This window comes from Chaetodon auriga, chromosome 17, assembly GCF_051107435.1.
Source record: "Chaetodon auriga isolate fChaAug3 chromosome 17, fChaAug3.hap1, whole genome shotgun sequence".
Lineage (NCBI taxonomy): Eukaryota > Metazoa > Chordata > Actinopteri > Chaetodontiformes > Chaetodontidae > Chaetodon > Chaetodon auriga.
The window spans coordinates 8,052,009-8,067,287 of NC_135090.1; the positions used below are offsets into that span (position 1 = coordinate 8,052,009).

Consider the following 15,279-nt stretch of genomic DNA (forward strand, 5'->3'; position numbering starts at 1 on the left):
ATGTGGTTTCTTGTTCATGAACAGATTCAGCTGTTTATATTGTCATATTGCATCACAGTGGTACAGCAGGAAAAAATGTCTTGGAAGAAATGTATTATTACGCTGTGTCAAAGTGTTTTATGAACCCAGACGGTGCTTGAGGATCACAGCATCACATGAACTGTGCAGTGTTGCAATTAAATCATCATCTCTCTCTCTCTCTCTCTCTCTCTCTCTGTCTCTTTATTTCCCGCAGGCCTGCTTTGGGAGGTCTTCTGTCCTCCTCCTACAGACAACACCAGGAATCTCTGGCAGCCGAGCGAGAGCGCCGCCGCGTGGAGAGAGAGGAGAGACTGCAGAGGATAGAGAGAGAGGAGAGGAACAAGCACAGGTGAGGCATTTATCTAGTTTTTCTTTTTGAAAGCAACTTCAGATGAGAGAATAGATTACATAAAAATAACATTAATTTAAGGGGGCATAGCAGTTTGGTATTGCACCTCCATCGAGATAGGGGAGACAGATTGAAACAGCAGAGGCAGAAATATCCTGATGTTTTGTCTCTGGTCTGAGCCAAGCTCCAACAACGCTGGAACAGTTTCCATAATGCAGCTCAAAAGTCTTTCATGAGACCTCTCTGCCTCAGTTCAGGCTGTTAGATGGTTCTCAAACCATGTTGTCACCATTAGGTTGCAGGTCAACCAGTGGAGACTCCACGAAGTCACTGCTCCCTTCAAACAAGCCATTAAACTGTAACATGTCATTTTTACACTGTGTTTTTCTACAGAGTAAACAAACAAGACGTGGTAAGCCATGAGCTTTAGAGTTGCCAGTAGGCAGATTTATCGTTACCTTTGTACAGAGCCAGCCCAGCTGTTTCCCCGTTTCCACTGTTTATGCTAAGCTAAGATAATCGGCTGGCTGTACCCAGTATGATAGTGCTATCGATCTTCTCATCTAACTCTCGCCAAGAATGTGAAAAGTGTGTTTCCCAAAATGTCTAAACTAGATTCTAAACATTCTTAAAGGATTTTGGGGTTTGCAGCCACGAAAGCTAAAGCAATGACCATACGTCATGGAAGACATACAGAAGAATATACATACTATTATAGATGTGATGTTAATAGATATCAATGAAAGAATAAATATGACTAATGGAAGTATAAAATATTACTTACAGCACAATGAGTGTGCAAAATAATGTAAGCACAAAAGTGTAAAAGAAATCTGGATTGAATATATTTTGAAAAGACTAAGTGTACACTAAGAGTGATGATATCATGGAAAACATATGAGAAGAATAGGAAATTATAGCTTCCACCAATACCTCAGCTGCTTGTGTGCATGATGTGTAAACGTGTCACATTCACACTGGTAGGTCCACAGAGGACCATACCGGTGTCGGGTTTGATTATTATGTTTTAAAATTCTCTGTTTGTGTGTCTCTCACAGTCGCGACTATGTGGATAAAATGGAAGAGGCCAGACTTGCGCGGGAGGAGAGGTAAGTGTGTGCACTAAATTAAAACAACACACGCTCACAGAACAGCTGAGCCCGTGGGGAGTATGTTTGAGCCTGTGGTTTGGGAAGCTCGGTAATAGCGTAATTGTTTTCAGGTTAAAAAGGTGCCCTTTGCTGCCAGAGGCTCGGGGGATACTGAACCGATTTTCTTTGCTCTGCCGGCCTGTTTTCTCCTTTCTTAAGCAGTTGTACTTTAACTGCTCCGCTCTGCCAAGGCCTGGATTGTTTTGGCTGCACGCTGTGAGAAAATCAGTTTGCAGGATTCGTCAAGCTTTTCACACTCACTGCATGTGCACACACACACATCCACTTTTTACTCAAGCGCAGGTATGTCTGAACACACACACACACACATTTTCACGAGGCTCATAAATGTATGCAAATCACAGGAAGCAAGCTGTTTACTCAAGAGGGTATGTGAGGTCAAGATCAGATTTAGCACTGATCGTACTTGATGCAGCCATATGTTAGTTAGGGACTGATGACAACTGTATAAAAGCCAGATCCAATGCGCTGATCATCCCAAAGCCCCTTCCTCTTCTTTTTCCTCTCTTTTGCTCCTTTCCCTTCTATTGACAGTCTGTGTACTGTGCCAAGTGCTTTTCCTTTGGGCTCAGATTTTTCTCATCCTCAGTTTAAGATGCCGTCGATACAATAGTGCTGAGTGTCAGAGAGTCTGAGTGAAAAGAAACAGCGGGAGGCAGAGGAAACGAAAGACAAGAGACAAAGGTGGACAGTAAGCCAGAGACGGAGATGAGCTGCTGAGTGAGCAGGTGGGAGATGTATCCACAGTAGAGGCTGATGTATTTATGGTCTATCTGGACGTCATGGTTATCAGGAAAACATTAGTTTTTTACCCCGGCTCACCTCCCTGAGGGATGCATCTGTCTGGCAAGGCACAGCTCTGTAGCACCTGGACAAAAAGGACTTGCATGAAATATGATGGCCTAAATGACAGACAGCTAAGTCCAAGAATGACTGTTAATGGTGTCCATACTAGAGCTGGACTGAAAAAGGACTCTTGTAGCAAATATTTTTATTTTTTTTTTTCCCCATCTGAATTTTAGCTCCAGTCCTCATTTGTACTACGTGTTGCTAATTGCGTTGTTGCTAGTTGCTCAGGGCTACTTAGCACAGCAAACATGGCAAATGGTGATGGTGAACATGCAAACATTAAACATGTCAGCATAATCATTGCTAGCATGTTTTGCATGTTGATGTTTTAGAGAGTAGAATTTAGCATATAGCAGAAGTACGGCCTCACAGAACTGCTTGCGTGGATGTAGGCTGTTGTTCTTGAATATTAAATGCATCATGATAAGCCATCATTTTTAAAACAAAGGCAATATCAGGTCAATATTAGAGTACATAGGCATATTGGTCGAATACAGCTCAGCAAACACAAACAGTAAACAGCTTATCAGAGAGTGATTTATGGACATAAACAGTGGTGGTTTGGTATGTTTGAGTGTTTTACAAACTATCACTCAACACCTTTTATTTCTAAGTGTGTAAGGACACACAGCATATTGAAGGTTTTGGCTCGCCCGCTCCATTTCACTCTTAATCACATGCACGAACACACAAACACACACATATATTGGTATCCAGTTTCTTCAGACCTCTGAAGTGGCCTGATGCTAATGAACTCTGAACAGAAGCTCCACACATTCATGGTACGGTGGGAAAGAGGAGGGGTTACAGAAAGAAAGAGAGAAAGAAAGAAAGAGAGAGAGAGAGGGTTGATTCAGTGCCCTAAATCTCTATTCTGGCCGGCAGGTTGAGTGGTTAAGTTTGGTTGGGGGAGAAAGGGAGGACAAGAGGAAGGATAAGGACAAGGGAGGAGAGCTGATCGAGGCACATCTTGAACAGGTTTACTCTGATTCACTTCTGATGTTTGGCCTTTCAGCAGCCAAACTAACATTAACTTTTCCCCATCTCTCCCATTCTTCTCTCCTGTCATTCTACTTTCCTCTGCTCCCTCCTCCCTAACGCTGTCTCTTCTTCTATAAACTCCCTCTGGTTGCATATCTGGACTGCTGGAGATAGCTGAGCACTTGGCTAGACAGGAGAGGACAGCAGGATGGTGAAACTCTTGACTGCGGGATTTCATTGATGAATGCATTGACTGCTTTGTGGACCATTAATGGGGAGAGGTAGAGGAGTGAGGTGGGCTTACAGTGTGACGAGGTGGCATGGCAGCTGTAGAGGAGAAAACAATGAGTGATAGCAGCACTGGGGAGAATAGCTCGACAGAAGCCGCATTGCCTCTGGCTCTATTTTTGCCTCTTTTCTCCTCTGATCCTTTCTCTCTCCGTCTCCTTCAGGTATAAAAACGTGGAGCGTCTGGCGGCAGAGGAGTACGAGAGGGACCGTGTCCGGGTGTCGAGGACTCGCCCTGACCTCAACCTGACCTTTGAACCCTCGGAGGCCTGGCCCTCGTCATCACGCAGCAGCACCCCATCCTCCTTCGCCTCCCAGGAGGACGCAGAGGCTGACCTTGAAGCCAGGACCCCCGCCACCCCCTACACGCCCTCTGAGACTGGTAGGACAACTGAGAATACTGTTTGATGGAGTGACTGTCACGTATTGAGATACTACACGCAGTGTTGACTCATATCATGGTGTCTCAAAGGCTTGGCTATATAAGACTGACTTTTAACGCTATAGTCAAATAAACATAGAGTTGTTTTTTAACAGCATCTCCCCTGTTTGTTTGGGGGATTTACATATTTGTAATGTAATGGCTGTATATGTTAAAGTTCTCTTAGTTCAGAGCACTTGTATGACTTTGAATTCTGCTGGTTAACACTCTAGGGGCTCATAATTAAAACCAGAGGATCACCAGTTCAAGTCCCAACAGTGCGCCCCAAAGCAATCATTCTTAACCTTAAATTGTTTCAGTTTGCAGCCTGCCATTTAAATTAGCAGGCAAGTGTGAGCAAAAGAAGGAGAGACGGGACAGATTGTGGAAAATACCGAGGGAGAGGAGGGGGACACCGTCAGGGGGTAGACAGAAAAAAACACAGAGAGAGTGTATGGGTGAAAGGGTCAAACCGGTTTTTGAAAGACCTTTTTGAAAGTGTGATCTTGTGTAAGAAAACAGCCTTGTTTTGGAGCTGAGTGAATGCGCAGCCATGAGCTGAGCCGCCGCAGCTCAAACAGGCGAGTGTATGAGGCCTCACAGCGTCATGTTTTTCTAACCTCGCCCGTCTCACTGCATGGACTGTACTGTTGGGTTACGTGTTTGTACCGTGTACATGAGTGTGTTTGTGACGCAAACAGGAACTTAATTCTTCATTTCCTGTTCATATCCTGGTCCTTCAACAACCCGGCTTTCTGTACCTGCCATATTGTTTACATTAGTGTATGGGTGCGTGTTTTTGTTTTTCTTGTAAGTGTGTGTGAGTGTGTGTTGATACACGGGTGTCCCATGGGCGACCTAAACAGAGACGCCTTTAAAATCAAAGACAGCCGTGTCTCATGTTTCAAACAGTATTTCAGTGCAGATAAGTCACACATCTTACAGTACGAGTGTGTGTGAACGATCAAAGCATGACATCGTCAATCTGCATTTTACGGAAAGTAACACCGATTTTTTTGTGACAGGAGAGGCCGATGACTCCAGTGCCAGTGTAGAAACAGAGGACAAAGAGGCCGCTGCTGAAGAGGAGGAAGAACAGAAAGAGGAGGAAGTACAGGAGGAAGCAGCGGCAGAAAAGGAGGAGGAAGGCGAGGAGTGTGGGCAGGAACCGGAGAAGGAGAAAGAGGAGGCGGAGGAAGACAGCGGCATCCTGAGCGACAAGGAACGACAGAATGAGGAAGTGAATGAGAAGGACAACTGCTCGGCCTCCAGCATCTCCTCCGCCAGCAGCACTCTGGAGAGGGAGGAGAAGGGGAGCAATGAGAATGGTGGGTCGGTTTGTATTGTGAACAAACATTCAAGTGGCATTTTGGAGTCTAGCTTTAAGTCATTAATTTGATTTCGTGACAGTCGTCGGCTGTATTCTGCTGTGGAACATTTGAGCACTATTGGAGCTACTGAGCAGTGTTTTAATTAGTGGGCGTCACAGTAACTGACATGGGTGCATTCGCCTGCATGCAGCCTGGAGAGGCATGATACAGCTTTAGAGTTGAGGCACTGTATGTTGAATCATAAAAGAAAAAGTTTTATCAAAATGGAGTGCACTCTTTCTTATAACCCTCTCTCCCCTCTCCAACCTCCTCTCAGGCTTTAAGGAGGAGGAGGAGGTGAACGAACAGTGCAGCAAACTCCTCAACAGCAAGCTCTTCATGCTGGACATGCTGTACTCCCAGAACAAGAAGCCCAGTGATGAGGAGGAGGAAGAAGAGGATGCAGAGAAAGAGAAAGAGAAAGAGCAAGAAAAAGAAGAGGGAGAGGACAAAGAAACCCAGGAGGACACGGACACGCAACTGGGAGAAGACCAGAAGAGCCACAACAATGCTGATAATTCAGACCACCGCGGGACCATCCGACCATTCGCGGAGCGGTTCGGAGACCTGATCAAGGACCTTGTTTCGCCCCACCCTCACCTGGACTGCCCGGCCAACGAGCCTCCTCCTCCCCCACCCAAAAAGGAATCGGACACGATCTGGGACCAGCTCCTGGCCAGCCCTCGAGAGCTGCGCATCGGGGACATCAACTTCACCGACCTGACGGACGACGATGACAAGGACATTCTGGATGCTGTTTTGATGGGGGGATGCGGGGACCTCCCGCCTCCACCGCCTCCTCCACCCTTCATTCCCCGCTTGCCTCCACCCCCTCCCATGCTAGGCAGCTGCCCCCCACCCCCTCCCTTGATTGGGATTATGAGGCCTCCTCCTCCCCCTTTTCTTAATGCTTCAATTCCAGTGCCTCCTCCCCCCGAGCCGCCTCTCTTCAACAAGAAGAAGAAGACAATCCGGCTCTTCTGGAGCGAGGTAAGTACAGTAGTATCAGTTGGGTAGAGCTAAGGCTTTTTGGACTAAAGAAACAGTCAAATCTCTGAATAAATCTCTGAATCTGAATGTTTTTATTCAGTAGATAGAGTATCACACAACTTGGATTAGCCATAATTTGCATTTTTCTTACTTACAGTAACTAACCTTACTATATCAACCATGAGACCGTGGCAGTCCAAGCAGACAGGCTATCACTTCCTGTCAGTGTGTAGAGGAATTAAGCCTGTTTTTGGTTTGTCAGAAATATTTGTCCTACCTTTTTGGTTGGGCAGGAGGTCCTGCAGATCAAAACAAAGAGGGGTCATATGACCATTTTCATTAGTCAGTAACTATTAAGGAGTCATCAGAAACAGACTGACCCACTGTGCCCACAATGTTCCTGTTGCTGCTATTACCCAGTTCTTTGTGTTCAGAGTCTTTCATTTACCTCTTTTATTGTAGGAAATGGGAGTCTAACACATGTCTCTGCTTAATGCAGTCCATATTTGTTTTGTTTGTGATCAGGTGCATCCCACAGACTCTCAGTACATGCACTACAAGCGGAGTGGAGACTCACTGTGGTCCAAACTGGAACCAGTGAAGTTGGACACAGCCAAACTGGAACACCTGTTTGAGTCGAAATCAAAGGAAATACCAGTGACAAAGGTAAACAACCCATGCCTGAACAAGGTACAGAGCGGTATGGCATGTTTGGGTTTATAGTGGCGCTATATGATAACTGAGTGAGTGCCTTGATTAACCCAACTGTCCCAATGGAATCCAAGTGCTGTTATATTGTTCTGACAGTTGTGTACGTTCTGTTTTGTCCTTGTGACGTTTTCTGTGCTTCACCTTGCCTTTGCCAGCCACGCAGCCTATGGGTTTGACCTCCATTATCTCCAGCACTTGAAAGTCAATGTTTTAAGGGTTAAGCGAGGTCACTTGTGTTCTGATCCTGATCAAACGGGGCAGTTTTGAGTCCTTCGTATTTCTCAAAGCCTCTAAATAAGAAAAGCACGGTCTGCTAAGATGGGGCCTCTCACACTTTGAGCTCCTGAGCCAGCGCTTCAAAAGCACAGCTTCTGTTAGAGCCGAACCAGTTCGTCATTCACCTCGGCCCGGCTTCTGCTCTACACCTGATGGGACAGTATGGTGGTGGTCTGCAGCTATAGTATTGAAACAGCTCAAGCAAAGCTGCCAGTTAATGAGAGAATCCAAGATAAAGAGGACCACCAGAATACTGAAGCCATCAGAGGTCAGAGCAAACTTTCCTGATATTGCTTTGTTGTTGCTGCTTTGGTCCCTTCTCTGGGTTCAAACCAATGTCACATAGGTTTACATCTACACTTTGCTACAAATCATAACAGCAGAGTTGTCCTGTAGTCTTTCAGGCTCCATTTGATGAGTGTAGAACTTCTTAATGGCAGTAACTAGTCTTAGCACTTACTCTGTTACAATTTTATGTGGATACATATTACAACTTCCTTCCATTAATAGCTCGTAATGGCCTCAAGTGCTGGTGAGGTCATGTGTTCACATGCAGTGACAGCATGTCTGCAGACGTGCAAACATCCATATAAACACACTGTGCAGACTTAACCTGAAATGGTATTTCCTGCTGCTGCCAACCATATAGCTCCCACAGCTGCAGTCACTGTAACCTGAGTGATGATCCCTCTAATCCTTACAAGCCCATAAAGCAGACCACACAGGGAAAAGAGACAGAGAGCGAGAGAAAGAGGGAGACTTAGCATTGACCTCTCTCTGTTTCTGTGTCCCAGAAAACAGCAGCAGACGGCAAGCGTCAGGAGATCATCGTTTTGGATTCCAAGAGGAGCAATGCCATCAACATCGGTCTGACGGTGCTGCCTCCTCCTCGCACTATCAAGACGGCCATCCTTAACTTTGATGAGTACGCGCTCAACAAGGAAGGCATAGAGGTGAGAGATACAGATGATGGCAAAAAAAGGAAGAAAGTGATGAATGAGGGCGACGCTTGTCACGCATATGCTGTGGTCCTCTCTTATCCCTCTTCAGAAAATCCTGACCATGATCCCCACAGAGGAGGAGAAGCAGAAGATCCAGGAGGCCCAGCTGGCCAACCCTGACATCCCGCTGGGCTCAGCAGAGCAGTTCCTCCTCACTCTGTCCTCCATCAGCGAGCTCTCCGCCAGACTCCAGCTCTGGGCCTTCAAGATGGACTACGAGGCAACAGAGAAGGTCTGCATGAACTTCAGATTGCATAAAACTATAACAGTTCAAAAAAAGAAACTTTCCCTGAGAATGTAGAGGAGGGAAGGCCAAACCAAAATCATTATCAAATGCACATTTAAAATCATACTGAGGCAGTGAATGTGGTTTTATTAAAGCAGAAACAGACATACGCATACGAAGCCAAATGAACTCCACACCGTAAAGGTTTGAGTAAGTGTGCACAGCATGTGTGCATTTGTGTGTGTCTTATGCCCGTGTCAGTAAGTATCAACATCCCTTTTAGTACAAACAACATCCGCAAAACATCAACATAGTTACATCATAACATCATAACAAAATATGCACGCTTATTAGCAGCACCTTGTCTTCTTCTGGCACGCCATATTTTACTCCAGCAAAGAATGCATCCAGGAGGAGAAGTTCAAAGTCGAAGCCCCGAGAATGAAAGACGCGCTGCCCCTCCCTCCCTGTCCTGTAAATTTTACAGCTTTTCCGCAGGATCTTTAATCTCTCCATGAAAGGCACAATTCCTGACCACACGTTCGGCAGAGCGCCGTTTCCGACTCGACTCTGTGGGGCGGTTTGGAAGTGGGAGCCTTAATGGAGGGCAGCATACTGCGCGGGCACACAAACACATGCACACGAGAGAAACCCGCCACGCAAAAACAAGAGCTGGGTGTAATCAGAAGCACGTTTGATAGCGGAGGCTGACCGAGGCAGCGACCTTTAAACAACCTCTCATGACCTCAGGCGCAGATGATTTGTGGTGGGAGAGGGGGTGCACCTGTTCATCACTTATATAACTGCAGACTAATGAAACACATGTTTTTGAGCGTCTTAATTGACTCAACTAATGTGCATGTGCGCGTTTTCCTCCTCACAGGAAGTAGCAGAGCCGCTGCAAGATCTGAAGGAGGGTATGGAACAGCTGGAGAAGAACAAAACGCTACGCTACATCCTCTCCACGCTGCTCTCTATCGGAAACTTCCTCAACGGCACCAACGTGAGTCATGACCCCTGCAGGTTCATGTCATCATGCTGGGACATAATGACGAGCTTCCTTTGTAGGAAGTAATTATAGAGACAGTCAGTGATTTTAATGCAGTGTGGACTTTCTAAGCCTGTAATTTATAGATTAAAAATTTTAGCACATATTAGCTACTATAATATGATGAGAACAGATGCAGTTTGTAGTTCTACTCCAGACATACTCGTCGCCAAGTCATCATTTCTTTGTTTTTTTTTATGTTAATTTCATAAAGAACCTTAAGTGGATTTTCAATGAAAGGGAAACGGAAAAGGAACAAAAATGATTTCTCTGTAAGTAACCTGCATGTCCACGTGTCCAGGCTAAAGGCTTCGAGATGACGTATTTGGAGAAGGTTCCAGAGGTGAAGGACACGGTTCACAAGCAGTCTCTGCTGCATCACGCCTGCTCTGTGGTGGTGGAGAACTTCCCTCAGAGCACCGACCTGTACTCCGAGATCGGAGCCATCACACGATCTGCAAAGGTATGCCCTGCACTCTCTGATGGGAGGCTCGTGTACACACTGTCTAACGTCCCTGCTATTTTGAGTGTGGTTCAACTTAAAAACACAAGTTCCTCTGCTGCTTTAAAAACGTGAGTTACATTAACTGACCTCAACTTGGATAATTTATTCAGAGTCGGCTCAGGAGGTCTTATAATGTTAAACTGACTTTAACTTTAACCATGATTATAACTTCTGAGATTAATTCCTCTGTGATGTTTTACATTGTAGCTGAATGATACTTAACACTTTAAAAAGCGGGGTGCAATGCAGTTGACTTCCTACATTTTGTTTTGGATACTGGATTTCTAAAGTACCTTCCCTCCAACATCACTTCCGTCAGGTGGATTTCGACCAGCTGCAGGAGAATCTGTGTCAGATGGAGCGGCGCTGCAAAGCCTCATGGGACCACCTGAAGGTGATTGCCAAGCATGAGATGAAGCCCCAGCTGAAGCAGAAGATGTCTGACTTCCTCAAAGACTGTGCTGAGAGGATTATCATCCTCAAGATTGTTCACCGCAGGATCATCAACAGGTAGCTCCACCTCACAACCGTCTCATAGCAGAAACACTGTCTCCGTATTTTAGCTGTGACAATTACAAAATGGCACCTGGAGAAAATATTTTCCCACGAGGAGATTTCAGGAAAATTGGATGTTGTCATTCTTCTCGCAGGTTCCACTCGTTCCTGCTGTTCCTCGGTCATCCGGCCTACAGCGTGAGAGAGATCAGCGTCCACAGGTTCAGTAAAATCCTCAGCGAGTTTGCGCTGGAGTACCGAACCACGCGAGACCGCGTGCTGCAGCAGAAACAGAAACGAGCTGACCACCGCGAACGCAACAAAACCCGTGGGAAGATGATCATGGACGTGAACGCTCCTGTGAGCACCTCACACACAGCATCTCTGACACAAACACGCTCAGACTGTCAGCTCTGCTTTCTTTGAGTTAGTCTTTGACGTTCACTCTGTCTTTCCTCTGTAGTCTGATGATGAAGAGGAGAGTGAGGTATCAACATGTGTGCTGCCTGTCTGTGTGTGTGTGTGTGCGCGTGCGTGCGTGCGTGCATGAAACGGTTAACCCTGACTGGGCCTCTTAACCTCAAAGTTTCCCTTCTCTGAATTTACTGATTTTAACACCTGCATGGATCAGTCGATGAAGTAGATTAGGCATTGTGATACTTACAGGTTTGATGTTTACCTTGATGCATCAGCATGTTTGACTCAAAGTTCAGTTTAGTTTTCAAGCTGATAGAGTCTTAGTGGCCTTCATTCTCTTCTGTCCTTCAGTGTGGTCGGTATGGCTCCAGCAGCAACAGCAGCGCCCCCAGTGGCAGCCAGGAGAGCGAGCAGCCTCAGGGTCTGGGCCACTCTGAGGACGCTGCAGAGCACGAGCACATGAAGGCTGTGTTGAGAACCAGCCTCAGCGGTGGGGACAAGGAGGCCAGCGGAGTACCTGGGCTTCGGACACGGACAAGATCCCGGCCTGGACGGGGAGGTGAGGGGGACAGGAAGTTTCTTACGGGGGCACACAGAGAAGCTAACAGTAAAACGAGAGAGTCGCAGCACTTTAAAGGCTTTCTGTGTTCACACATAAGCCTCTGTCATTCATTTGTTCAGGTCGCAGCATGCAGGCATGGACGCCACCCGTGGAGGACACTCAGATCTGTGGAGACGACGCTGCAGACGAGATCATGGAGCGTATAGTGAGGTCGGCCACTCAAGGTCCAGGACCCAGAGCCCAGCCCCGAGAGAGGAGGAGGTCCAGGGCCAACCGCAAGTCCTGTACGGCTTGAATGCTTAAATCCATATCACACCCATATCAATTCTGGGCTGGTTGTGCTTATGTTGTAAAGCATATTCAAAGCTGTTAGCATGTGGACATTTCTGTTGATTTCTTGCATACTAACAGCAGGAACAGTTCACTGACGCTCTTCTCTTGTCGCAGTGAGGCGGACTCTGAAGAACGGCCTCACCCCAGAGGAAGCTCTCGCTTTAGGACTAACCGATTCTCCGGATACATAAATGTGATCATCCATCCTCCCTCATCGCCGAGGAAACACAGCTACAATCATCGAAGCGACATCTCTGTCCACCGCCTGCCTTTGCCACACTTCACAGAGCTGTATTCCACCCGTCACAAACCCCTTTAGGTTTTTGCCAGCTGCTAATTTTTTGCCTGATGTTTCTGAGTGATGAAGCCGCAGCCGCGAGTGTTTTTAATGCGGCACGAGGAAAAAGTGGGAGTTAAGAAAGAGAACGCGTCGAATAAGGACGCTGCCTCCACACTGAATTGAAACTTTTTTTTTTTAATTTATCTAAACGTATATTTGAAATGCTGCATTAGTCCAAAGGGATAACTTTTGCTTGAGAGTTTCTGCGGCTGTGACTTCGCCTTTTTTTTTTTTTTTTTCATTTATTTAAGCTGTGAATTTCAGTAAAGATGAACAGGCTGAAGAGGAAATTGAATTTGTTCTCTTATCCAGTTTCAAAGAATCCCAAGAGATCAGTAGCTGCACGTTTGACAAGTGACGAGTGTAGTTGTGTTGAGTAGGAATGTGAAAGGTTTTCAATCTGATGTGTGCCTTTCATTTAAGAGGGACAACACTGTACCTTCACGCCGTCTCTCTCCGGTTTCATGCACCTCCTGCTTCTCCAACGACTCACAAATGTCACATTCAAAGGCGTAGGTATATCGAGTGTTGATTACAATTAACTTTTTTTTTTTTTCATTTTGGCAGAATTGTTCTCAGTATTTATTTGCAAAGCTCGGACATCTTGCACCTTACTCGACATTAAAAGTTTCTCGTGAATGAGCTACACAGTAAACACAGAAAAAAATGAGGTTTTTAATCTCAGAGGAACTGTTTGTAAAGTGTAAAAAGACAAAAGGATAAAGACTTTTTTTTTTTTAATTTTAATAATCTATTTTGAAGGACATGCAGAGAATACTGCATAAAATGTGTAAATGCCCTTTTCAACTGCCAGGTACTAAATACTGTAGTACTACAGTATGCATGTTTAGTGCGGTTCATGTGATGTATTATTTTTGTAATTTCTGTAGAAACCTGTATTATAGTCTGAGAGAAAGGACACAAAGAGGCTATTCTGTGAATTGTAATAAAAGATGATAGAAATGAAAGATGTGCTCATAGCTGAAATATGTTTGCTCTGTGCTGACAGAGGGGAGCAGGATTTGGACATTTGCTTTGTGGTGTATGACCTTGAACAGGTCTTGGATAATGTCCCAGCTGAACCGTTTGCTCTTCTCACAGTACAACAAAACAAGGGAAATATCACTGCAGAGACACCTTGTTGTGGGCTGAACATTAAACAATGGTTACACTTTCACTTGAAATGCTGTGTATACACATTCTGCAATAAAAACCTTGAGTGAATAAAACAGATCTGCAAGTCTTTCTTCTTTACTGCTTTCCCTTGCGAGACCTTGAATGCACCTGAGAACACGAGGGCTGGCCTCTACTGAGCAACCTTTGGATTAATGAAGTGCCATAAACTTTACAATCGCTGCTCACTTTACTCGTGCAGTTCATCGTTCCGTCTTTTCATTTTTTTTTGTAGTTGACTGTGTCCATGGCCAAGTCAATGAGTTTGCTGTGGGGGGCTGGATCCCCTCCCTGCTGGCGGGTTATGATCACCCTGGAGGAAAAGAAGCTGCAGGGCTACAAGCACAAGCTGCTGTCTTTTGAGAAAGAGGAGCACAAATCCCAGGAAGTGTTGGAAATCAATCCGAGAGGACAGGTGGGTGCAGCGTGCAGTACAGGAATAACAAGCGTATTCATATTGTAAATATTTAAGTCTAGTCTCGTTAGCTGTTACAGTAAGACAGTATCAACTGGGGTGGCTCTGCATAGAGGGTGAACTTCCTATAGCCAGTGTAATATTAATGTTATTATAAAGGTTTACTGTCTCTGCAGCACAAAACAAAACGCACTGGACACTTACCAAGAGAGAAATAATGTAACTGTGCTGTAATTCCTCTAGCTCCCTGCCTTCAAACATGGAGACAACATACTGAATGAGTCCTGTGCAGTATGTTTGTACCTGGAGGTAAAGTGCACAAGCTGAAACTACACCCTGCTTCTCCTCATCATCGCACGGAACTAAATAAAATGTTCTATTACTCTGTGACAGAATCAGTTCAAGTCCCAGGGCATCAGGCTGATTCCTGACAGCCCCGCGGAACAAGCACTGATGTACCAGCGCATGATGGAGGGTCTCACCTTCTACGAAAAACTCAGTAAGATGAACACACCCTCGCAGGAATACAAACACAGAGCGAAGAGAGAAAAATGGTGAGAAGCATTGAACACGGTCACACGCTGTAGTGATACTCATGATGGATGATCTGTGTCAGATTCAATCATCTACCATGAGTGGTTTGTCCCTGAAGAGGAGAGACATGATTCTGCTGTGAAGAGAAAGAGGGAAGATCTGACCACCGAGCTCAAACTCTGGGAGGGTTACCTGCAGGAGGTAGTGTACTAACAGCACACACACACACACACACACACACACACACACACATATAGACGGACATGTATGCACAAAATGCTGACAGTGTCTTTCACTTGATTTCTGCATCAAGGTGGCTGCAGGCTCATACCTGGCGGGGGCCTTCTCCTTGGCTGACGTGATCGTCTTTCCAAACATCGCTTATGCTTTTCGTTTTGGGTATGTGACAAAGTTCCGTACTTGCTGGAAGAATGAGCCCAGACTGCTGTTGTTGTTTTTCCACTCACATCATAGTCTGGTTTCTTCTCTTTAGGCTGTCTGTTGGACGTTACCCCAAACTGGCCAAATATTACAGCCTGTTGAAGAACAGACCCAGCATTAAAGCCAGCTGGCCCCCACACTGGCTGGCCAGCCCACAGGGCGATGAGATCCTGAAGGATCTCTGAAACAAACATTGCCTTCGCCATGTTACTGTGTGTCTGTAAGCTTGTTTAATGGGAACATTGATTAAAAAATATATATTTATATATATAATTTTTAGAAGCAAACCGTGTATTTGATTTTTAAACGACCAAATCTTTGACACATTTTTAACATAAGGTGGAGTTTGAGGTATAAAGGG

General features: G+C 45.5%; 2 protein-coding genes across 3 annotated transcripts in view; both read left to right on the plus strand.

The window, feature by feature from the left end:
- The window catches only part of fhod3a (formin homology 2 domain containing 3a), a 50,213-nt gene extending 36,625 nt beyond the window's left edge, over nucleotides 1-13,588 (plus strand). For both annotated transcript variants that reach the window (XM_076753987.1, XM_076753988.1), the window contains 15 exons: nucleotides 236-370; nucleotides 1,429-1,479; nucleotides 3,825-4,042; nucleotides 5,107-5,409; nucleotides 5,729-6,441; nucleotides 6,967-7,107; nucleotides 8,223-8,381; nucleotides 8,479-8,661; nucleotides 9,539-9,658; nucleotides 10,005-10,166; nucleotides 10,528-10,718; nucleotides 10,859-11,063; nucleotides 11,472-11,679; nucleotides 11,802-11,966; nucleotides 12,130-13,588. In XM_076753987.1, coding sequence (XP_076610102.1) covers nucleotides 236-370; nucleotides 1,429-1,479; nucleotides 3,825-4,042; nucleotides 5,107-5,409; nucleotides 5,729-6,441; nucleotides 6,967-7,107; nucleotides 8,223-8,381; nucleotides 8,479-8,661; nucleotides 9,539-9,658; nucleotides 10,005-10,166; nucleotides 10,528-10,718; nucleotides 10,859-11,063; nucleotides 11,472-11,679; nucleotides 11,802-11,966; nucleotides 12,130-12,206 — 3,031 coding nt within the window. In that variant the 3' untranslated portion in view covers nucleotides 12,207-13,588. The remainder of the gene's footprint in view (nucleotides 1-235; nucleotides 371-1,428; nucleotides 1,480-3,824; nucleotides 4,043-5,106; nucleotides 5,410-5,728; nucleotides 6,442-6,966; nucleotides 7,108-8,222; nucleotides 8,382-8,478; nucleotides 8,662-9,538; nucleotides 9,659-10,004; nucleotides 10,167-10,527; nucleotides 10,719-10,858; nucleotides 11,064-11,471; nucleotides 11,680-11,801; nucleotides 11,967-12,129) is intronic.
- Nucleotides 13,589-13,775: 187 nt separating this feature from the next.
- LOC143335219 (glutathione S-transferase A-like) lies at nucleotides 13,776-15,103 on the plus strand. Its single transcript, XM_076754484.1, has 6 exons — nucleotides 13,776-13,943; nucleotides 14,187-14,252; nucleotides 14,337-14,442; nucleotides 14,560-14,678; nucleotides 14,791-14,876; nucleotides 14,971-15,103. The coding sequence occupies exons 1-6, from the start codon at nucleotides 13,776-13,778 to the stop codon at nucleotides 15,101-15,103; spliced, it is 678 nt and encodes a 225-aa protein (XP_076610599.1).
- The last annotated feature ends 176 nt before the right edge of the window (nucleotides 15,104-15,279 follow it).

What these genes read in the sequence shown, in the direction of transcription:
- LOC143335219 (XM_076754484.1), top strand. Translation starts at nt 13,776, where the DNA reads ATGGCCAAGTCAATGAGTTTGCTGTGGGGGGCTGGATCCCCTCCCTGC. An exon ending in AAATCAATCCGAGAGGACAG is followed by an intron (nt 13,944 to 14,186) that starts GTGGGTGCAGCG and finishes TAATTCCTCTAG; the next exon opens with CTCCCTGCCTTCAAACATGG. An exon ending in GGGAGGGTTACCTGCAGGAG is followed by an intron (nt 14,679 to 14,790) that starts GTAGTGTACTAA and finishes TTCTGCATCAAG; the next exon opens with GTGGCTGCAGGCTCATACCT.